Source organism: Tauraco erythrolophus, chromosome 6 (genome assembly GCF_009769465.1).
Source record: "Tauraco erythrolophus isolate bTauEry1 chromosome 6, bTauEry1.pri, whole genome shotgun sequence".
NCBI classification, from domain to species: Eukaryota; Metazoa; Chordata; class Aves; order Musophagiformes; family Musophagidae; genus Tauraco; species Tauraco erythrolophus.
In genome coordinates, this window is record NC_141470.1 from 30,492,862 (window position 1) to 30,502,283 (window position 9,422).

The window sequence follows — 9,422 nt, forward strand, 5'->3', positions numbered from 1 at the left end:
GAGATAAGCTATACTAGAGGAGAACTTATCCCTAGAGAAAGAGAGAAGACGTTTCCCAAACTTAGCATCTGTTAGCATCTATGGAACAGTTGATGCATTAGAGGTGGCCCCTTGGGAGAAGGAGTAACAGTGTGCTTCTATTTTTGCATGAAATCAGGCTCAGCAGAGGGCATGATGATGCATGAGTATCAGTGTGTATCTGCTTTCTCACTGTCATTTCCTCAGAGTTAGGGGGGAGGCAAAGGATGGTGGTAACGAGAGGGATGCAGGCAGCCCTCTACATTACCTATCAGGGCTGCAGGGGGTCTTGCTTCACGCACTTCCTACAGACGGGTGGCTGCCAGCCAGTGATGTAACTCATGCTGCTGCCGCTCTTTGCAGGGAGACAACTCCGTTTCCGCTAGCTGCTTGGCTCGATTTGGCATTTTTTATTACAGCCCAACATAACATGACTATGCAGCTGATTCACTGCACCATGGCTGGGGTAAGGACTGCAATCACACTGTCTCAAGAGACGCAGCAGGAGTACGAGAGCGCGAACTCCAGCTCTACTCCCAGCCTGACTTTTGGGACTTGAAAGAAAGGGATGTGCTACATTTTAAATATTCACGCATACACCCTTAGCTCCAATGCTTAAGCTTTCAGGTATTTTAGGTCGAAGCTAGTCTTCTATCCAGCCTGAAGCTATGCTGCACCATGCTGTAATCCTGACAATTTTTTCAACTAAATATGCTTGAATCTAGTAATTTTCCTGATGGCTCACCTCCAAGAAAAATGGTGTCGATCATTTGGTAGGTTTCAGGGTTGAGTGTGAGTCAGCTCTGAGTCAGGCAGCAGCTCCAGCTCCATGGAGTGCTGGTTCCCCTCTGCTGGCACGACCCCATGGGGCTGTGGCCCTGCGACAGACGCTGCTCCCAAGCCTTCCCAGCATCACTGGGTGGGAGCCCAGGCACTGGGCACTCGCAAAGCAAAGGAGCAAGTCCACAGCCCTGCACTTTCGGCTGTTCACATGCTGTGAAACCCTCTCAGCCTCGGAAGATGGCCGGGTGTGTAGATGATGCTTAGTCTAGGCAGGAAGAAGGAGATGGGCATCTGTCTCACCCCCTGCTGAGGGGCCTGTCTGACCAGGGTGCGGGAACAGTGAGTCACTGCTGCACGAAAAACTTCCCTTCCCAGAGCCAGAAGGAAGCAAGGAAGGAGTTTTGTCCAGAGACTTCTGTCCCTGGCGTGGTGTTTCTGTTTATATTCACATTTATATTAAGTAGGGTGGTGTCCCATCCCTCAGGCGGTTGAGAGCAAAGCCAGATGCAGTCTTGAAGGCAACAGTCACAGTGTGCATTGTGAAAAGCGGTGTGACTGACAGGTTCCTTGCTCTTTCTTTGTCTTTCTCTCCCCCTCCCTGGTGTGATTGAAGCAACGTCCAGTGAAGCAGTCTCTGAGCGCCTGCATGTGCAGAGAGTCCCACTGGAAATGCCTCCTCCTCTCCATCCTCATGTACGGCTGTCTGGGTGCGGTGGCCTGGTGTCAGCTGGCCCGGGTCACCAAGCTCAGCTTCGATAGCTCCTTCAAGGGCAAGTCCATGATCTACCATGACAGCCCATGCTCGGATGGCTATGTCTATATCCCACTGGCCTTCCTCTCTATGCTGTACGTGGTGTACCTAGTGGAGTGTTGGCACTGCCATGTCAAGAGAGAGCTGCAGTACAAGGCGGATGTGGACAGTGTCTATGAATGCATCAACCGCATGCAGCAAGCCACTCCGTGCATCTGGTGGAAGGCCATCAGCTACCACTTTGTGCGGCGAACCCGGCAGGTGACCCGGTACCGCAACGGTGATGCCTACACCACCACGCAAGTCTACCATGAGAGGGTCAATACCCATGTGGCTGAAGCTGAGTTTGACTACTCTCACTGTGGATACAAGGACATCTCTAAGGAGCTCCTGGGTCTAGAGAGCTACACAGCCACCAAGCTGAGGTTCACCAAGTGCTTCAGCTTTGCCAACATTGAGTCTGAGAACTCTTACCTGACTCAAAGGGCTCACTTCTTCACAGAGATTGAGGGGCTGGATGACTACATGGAGGTGAGGGAAGGCATGCAGCTCAAAAATGTGGACTTTAAAGAGCTCATGATGGCCTACGGGGACCCGGATCACCTCCCGTGGTATGTGTCCCACTATGCTTTCTGGGTGGCAGCTATCCTGATGATCTCGTGGCCACTCAGGGTGCTCATAGAGTATCGGACTGCTTACGTCCACTACCACGTGGAGAAGCTGCTGGGCCTGGAGTACACAGCACCTGCTGCAGCGGAGGAGCCCTTGTACCGGTACCGCATGCCCCGAGACGCCACGCAGGACAGCACCGAGCTGGAGTGGCACATCTGCACCAACCGGCAGCTGATCCCCAGCTACTCGGAGGCCATGCTCATGGACCTGGCCAACTCCCCACCCTACAACAGCTACGCGGTGTGCCGGTACGGCGAAACAGCCCACGGCTGCGAGCGCTGCAACCGTACCTCCAGCACCTCCTCCATCTTCTCCCGCCACGCTTTCCACAGCTGCAGTGGCAACTCCCCGCCTCTCCCTCAACACCAGCCGCTTCTCCCTCTGCCGCGTCCACGGCTCCCACAGGACAGGCCTCTGGAGGAGCCGCAGCAGCAGCATGACGGACCGGGGCTGCCAGGACGAGCGGTGCTGCTCCTACTCCAGCCAGCTGGCTGTCAACGAAAACCCTCCAACCTACCATGACGCCCGCTTCTTCCCTGTCCTGATTGTGCACAGGCCAGAGGGGCACGACGGGCGGCATTTCTACGTCAGGCGCTCCTCCTGTCTAGAAACCTCTCTGTGACAGGTCTCTGTGGTTTCCTGGCTCCTCCACCCCAGGACAGGGCTCGCAGAGGTGCTGCTGGCAGGGACCCTGCAAGCGTCCATCTCCGCAGTGGGTCAGCAAGCCGAGCTTCAGCTCTTCCTCCCGCCATTGCAAGAGGACATAGTCACTCCAACCGACAGCTAACCTCATTTCCAAGAGCCTCTCCCCCTTCTTCAGCTGGTCTCTGTAGTCTTTTGTTCCCCTCACTCCTCACCCTTTCTCTGCTCCTCGGTTCCCTGCCTCTCCTCCCATCCCACCCTCAGTCTTTTTTTTTTACGTTTCATCCACAGCATTTGACCGCTGTTGCTGCTGGAGGATTTATAAAGCCAGTGCTTTGCAGTGTATTTGCCCTTTTGGATGCCCTGCAAGGTAAGAAGCTCAGCTAGAGCAAGGCGAAAGGCACACAGCCAGCCAGAGTCAAGTCAGAAGGAGAATCCAGATCTGCAGGCGCTGAGTCACCTCCTGCAAACCCCAAACGAGGTGCTGTTTTAATTTATTTTATTTTCACCAGTCTTTTTTCCTCTTCTTCTGTCATTTGTCCTCTCCTTTCTTCATGTCCTCCTCCTCTCGCTTTACCCTCATCTTCCTCTTTTTTCAGTTTTGTCACTTCCACTTTCCAGTCTTTCTGGGGTTTTGCTGGTGAGGAGTCTTTCAGGGTGCATTGGCCTTCCATGGGGCAAAAAAGAAGGTATTCACAGCACAGATGTCACTGACTGCTGACACAACCACAGGCTATGCCCCTGAGGGGTGCTGAGGACTTTCTTCCCAGAGCAGCAACATACACCAATAAAGCAAAAAGCTCTTTGCTCACCTCACCCTGCCTGGTCTGCAGCAGAGACACTGCTGCATTTCCAGCTGTAGTTAACCTTGTCCAGCTCCAGCCCTGTTAGCAATCGTTGAGAGTCGTAATGTAGATCAGTGCCCTGTTAGTGCTACTATTTTTAGGACTGTGGGTCTGGTTTGTGCTTGTTTCATTCCTACCACTTGCTCAGAGCAGCACAGGCTGGACAAGGGAAGAGGGACTGGAGACAGAAAGGTAAATATGGTATTAACCCTCCCACCAGTAGTCTGGAGTTGTTAGGAAGCTCTTCCGCCCACAGCGTCTATTAAAGCAGTTGCAGGACTGCTCTACGTTATCTTTCAGCTTTCCGAGTGCCCTGGGGAGGGCTTTTGGCTGGTAGCCCACTGCCTCCTTCCCACCTTCCCAGACGGGATGTGAGCCACCCCAGCCCCAGGCAGGGAGCACAGCTGGGAGCCAGCCCCACCAGCCGCTCCTGCCAAGGCTCCAGGCTCTTCCCGCAAGGCTTCCCTCAGAGCAGGTGCAGCACTTTCCGGAAACTGTCAGATTAGTCCCAGCAATGCCAAACCCAGAAGGTGTCCGGTCCTGGCAGAGCAGACTGCTGCACTCTGGGCTGTGGGCTGCCCTCCTGGCCCAGCCAGAGAACCCCGAGAGCCAGAGACTGACCCAAGGAGCCTATAGCCACATGGAGCACCCACCAGGGACCTCGCACATGCCAAACCTCCATCCCACAAGGGATGGTCATACACTGAGCAAGCGTCGAACCATTTTGTCGTGTGGATGGCGGAATTGTCCACCATGACTCACAGAAGAATGCAATACGATCGCAATACCATCACGTTCAAAAACAAAGTGTTGTCACTCCTTACAGTTAAGTAGGTAAGAAACCGAGCCCCCAGAGGGGCTGGCAACAAATGCTTCCTCCCAAATCCGTTCTGTGTGTATCTAAATGTAATACAAGATTGTAAAGTCTTACTAGTGTGTGTAGATTATATATAACTCTGCATACTTATATGGTGATTTCTTATGGCATTGACTGTTGCACCATGTTAAATAGATTTTGTTTTGGTTTGATGACTCCATTTGGATGTGCTGTGTTTATTTCAACTCCAGAAATAGAAATATTTGCAATACCTGGCTAACCTGCTGCAAATGGTGGCACCCTCAGAAAGGTTGTTTAAATTTGTGTGAGTTGATCTTTTTTAATGTAAATACTTTATGTATGATTTCTGTGACATTTTCATTCTGACAGCTTGGCATTTATTGCAAAAGATAGAGAACACATATGATGTGTTAGTTTATCACCTCTAAAAAAGTATAACCATTCTAAACACATGGAGGAACCAGGTTTGGGCTTGGCATAATGATTATGGTTGGGCTGGGGCCAAACTGGATAACACTGAAACTTAAAATAAAAAAAAAAATTAAAAAATCCAAACTTAGATCCACCCTACAGTGATCCAGTCCTAGCCCTGATCTGCACTGTGCCACCTAACACCGCTAGGCAGAGCTGGGAGAGTTTGGCAACTAGGAAAGGATCAGGCCTGAACTCAAAGCTCAGACTCATCCCTGATTTACTTATATTCTGAAGACAGAGTAAATGCAACTCTTTTATACAGTTCCCTGCCCCTATCCTCCTTCACACAGAAAGTTAAAAGCAGCACATATGGAAGATGTAAGAGCTGGAGGTGGCTGAAACTCCACAAAACAGAGATGCTGGAATATTTCAACACAATTCCTTACAGAAGGAGGTGGTAGGGAGGAAGACAAGAAAGGAGAAAGGAAGAGATGGTAGAATAATATAAATTAAAAGAGAACAGAGTTCAGCTGCAGCTAAAATAATTCCCAAATGAGCAGCATAACTCAGTTATGGCAAGCTTAGTCCAGACACAGGCAGGATGAGTTTTAGTCTCTGCTGTAGCTGCTACAGCCACCTGTGGCTTTAAATACCATGTTCAAGGTCTTGGCATGGCCAGTTTGGTCCCATATGTATTTCAAGATGGAGACTTGTATTTGGGTCTTCAGAAGTGGCCATGTTAAACAATATTATTATCCAATATGAACAAGCTCTGGCAATCCTATTATTATGATGGGTTGGGCAGAGAAAGGAAACAATTTATACCTAGTTTAACCTTTTCAGTGTCCTCAAAAGCCACTGTAATATCCAGCAGCTCTCAAGCTGTGTCCTTGGCAGGGTTTGGAAAGCCCAGAGGGTTTCTGCTTCCTCACTCCTTGTGTTCTGGCCCAACTTCAGGGCATTTATTTGAGAAGCCATCCCTAAGCTGCAAAAGCCCACACATGCATGGAGCTCCCTCCTGTCACTTGTGGTAGCCTCTGGTGGTGACTGAAAAGCTGGGAGCAGCTCCTGTTCTGGCCTGGGGCTGAATATGCTGGTTTCAACAGATCACTCACTCAGAAAGCACTTGAACAGCCATCCTGGGTCTCCTACACTGTAGAGCAGAGCTACTCCTGCGACACTTGAATGCTGCTTCATCGTCGCTCTTACCATTGCCGCAGCTTCCTGAGGCAGGATGAGAGAGCTGTCCCCTGGCAGTGGAGCGAATAATGCTGCTCTTCAAATCCCAAGTCAGAGAATGGAGCGGAGAGGTTCTTGAATCTGAGTGTAAACCAGGCAGCTCTATGGAAAATGCCTTGTACAAACACAGGGATTTTGTATTCAATTGCAGACTGACCACTTTGGCAATGGTGTAGTGGCATGCACCAGCAGCTTTTGCTGAACTTTTACTAGTGATGGCTTCTCAGGTGGAAATGGGTGCTTTGGGGTGCTTTCTGACTGGGATAGCCCATCCTTGTCCTATTGAGTCTCAATAATTAGAAGAGGCTGAACAGGAGAGCAAGGTGAGGAAGTCCAGCAAATACTTCTCTCCCTCCTGTCTTCTCTCTTCCCTCTCACCCACCCTATCTTCCTTTCTTCCTTTTTCCTTCTCCCTTGTCTTCAGAAGACTCCCAGCACTAGGAATTCACCTCTTGATTATTGTGCAGCTCTTCAGGCATTTTCTAGAACATGCCTACACCGCCCAGCAAGTCTGGTGAGATGTGACAACACAGTATCGCAACAGAAGAAGGAAAGGATGTGAGCCAGGAAGGCACTGGCTTATTTATAAGCCGCTGTGTTGTGTCCCATGCGTGCGGGCAGTGAGCACTGCCACTGGTGTTACAGCCTGTAGAGCAAAGCCACTTTGCTTAATTCAGTGACACGAAAGGCCAGGAGTGTTTATTTGTCTTCAGTTCCTAAAAGTATTTCATAATCACCAGTTCCTTTGATTCTGCATGGTAATATTGCACTCCTCCGTAAGTTTTCCCACAGCAGTTTGCACTCCAACTGGCAATGCGTGCCAGATTTCAGTCCAATTTTCATATGGCTCTTCCTGCCTATCACTATTGACACAAAGCCCTTCTCAGAAGAGCTGAAGCCAGATCCCCTGCTCGGGAAAATTCCCTTTAGTCTGCTGCTTCCAGTACAGCTTTGCTCTCTTACACCAGCTTAAAGCCTGGCGTGTGCTGTACTACAACAGCTTCCTATCCCATACTCCTCTTTGCACATGAAAGCTCCTTTCTCCTCTCCTTCCCCTTCCCAAAGCCTTTGGGAGCATCACATATGACAGCACATAGGAAGCACAACGCGCCCATTGAGTTAAAGGCATGCTCCCGGCACGCAGCACGGACTCAATCCTCTCTTGGCCACTGCCTCCCCAGATGGGCTTGGCCAAGTCACAATGCTTGCCTGCGCCTCCTCTCTCCTTCTTGTGCACCAGAGCATTTCCTGAGCCCACAGGGCCAGTACAGTGTCATAAGTCTCTGTAACCGTAAGGCTGGAAGAAATCCTTAGAAGAAAAATGTCATAGAAACACAACGTTATTCTAAAGGCCATTACTTTTTCTCATGAGACAACTAAAATCTGCAAAAGTAGCTACTTTCTGGAAGGTGCTATAGCCATGAGTAAGTGCAGAAACACGCCGCGAACTCAGATAGACGGGTATATATGGATACACGGGGGAGAGAGAGCAGCGACAGCAAGGGCGCGTAAAGCTTTTAGCAAACACCAGCACAGAACCTCCCAACTCAAGAGCGGTCGTGATCCCAGCAAGAGGCATGTCACGATTTCCTGTTCCCAGGCTTCCCACAAGCTCTCAGGTGGACGGTTTGTCAGTGTCTCCTCCCAGCCCCCTCTTTGCAGCAGGAGGCACTGAGGAGGGTGTGACATTTCCATTTCAGTCATTAAATCATCTTGGCGTTGCTCCAGTCCCCTAAGAATTCCTATCAGAAATGCAAGTGGCTGGGGGAGGTGGATATCAGAGCTTGGGAGGGAATTACATGAGCTCGTTGTGCCTCAGTTTCTCCATCTCCCTGATAGGAATAATGGTTTCCCCATACTCCTCCATTCAGCGAGGTTTCCAGAGCATTGCAGGAGCCGCTGGGTAAGTGTTGCACACCGATGGCTGTGGTAGAACTGAAAGCTGCATCATGCTATAACGATATGGCTCTTTACGGTGTCTTTCAACCTGTATTCTCAGCGTAACTCCTACAAAAAGGCAGCACCAGATTTATTTTTTTTTTAATTGTTCTTCAGTGACTTTTTCCACGCCGTGCTAGTAACTTTGTGGCAGCAGAGATCTCCTTCCTCAGACCTCTCCCTACTTTTCCACTAGCAGAAAAGAGGGCAAGGCCGAGCCGATCCTGCCTGAAGGACACGGGCACAGCTGTTCGCGTTGCCAGTGCTCCCCCACAGATCAGCCACCGGATGGGGTGGCCGACATCGCCAGAGCCGGGGTCCGGCTGGTGAGGGGAGCGCAGCCGAGGGAACGAGCCGGAGAAGGCCGGCGAGGGAAATGCGGCTGGGGGTGCTGTGTGCATGAGGTGAGGTGCCGCTCATCCCGGCAGAGCCGTGATTTGAAGGGGCTGAGCCCTGGGTGGTGGCCCCAAGCCCTCCTCCCCTGCGTGGCAGGAGGGTGCGCGGGGCTCCTAGGGGCCAGGCTGGCCTCCTGCTTCCATATGTAGACAGAGGAATAAGCGACCTGGTTTTCGCCCCTACCCGGTGCCCCGGCAGCTCCCGCGGATGTGGGTCACCCGCTGCCGGCGCTCTGGAAACCAGGCCGCCCCGTGGAGCAGCTCCCGCGGGACGCCGCCTCCAGAGACCTCCTCGCCCCCCGCCCCGCCCCGTCCTCCAGAAGGGTCCGACCTCCGGGCGCGGGGCGGGGGTTGGCGGGGTCCGCGCCCCCGGTCCCGTCCCGGGGCGGCGGAGCGGGGGCAGTGGGCGCGGCGATTCGCCGTTTCGGGGGCGGCGGGCGCCCGGCTGATGCATATTCATGAGCATGATGTCAGAGGGGGAGCACAGCGCGCGGTGACCGCCCGAGAGCGCCATTTCCTGAAGGAGAAGGCGGCGGCTGAGGAGGGACGGACGGACCCGCGCGGAGGAGCCGCCGAGCGGCGTCGCGGCAGCTGCGCGCCGGCAGGGGGAGACCGCCCGGCGGCGGCGCCCGGACCGGACCGTACCCAACTCGGCCGGCCGGCCGACCGACCGACCCGCGCCGTCGCCCCCCGACGGGGCCTCCTGCCGCTTGCCCCGGCCGGATCCGCAGCCAGAAGTTTGAGCGTCCCCGCAGCTTCCCGGGGGAATCCAGTGCTGGGCGGCGACGCGGGGCTGCCTTAGCCGCTGTCGCCGCCGCCGCCTGCGCGGGCGGTGGGAGCCCCCCGCGGCGCCGGGAGCTGGGGGGGAGGATGGTGGTGCGGGAGCG

General features: G+C 53.0%; 1 protein-coding gene across 1 annotated transcript; it reads left to right on the top strand.

The window, feature by feature from the left end:
* The first annotated feature begins 448 nt into the window (after nucleotides 1-448).
* LOC104375721 (transmembrane protein 151B) lies at nucleotides 449-2,846 on the top strand. The gene is given in 3 exon segments (XM_009982137.2): nucleotides 449-484; nucleotides 1,415-2,572; nucleotides 2,574-2,846. Coding segments are annotated over 3 exon segments (1,467 nt in total).
* The last annotated feature ends 6,576 nt before the right edge of the window (nucleotides 2,847-9,422 follow it).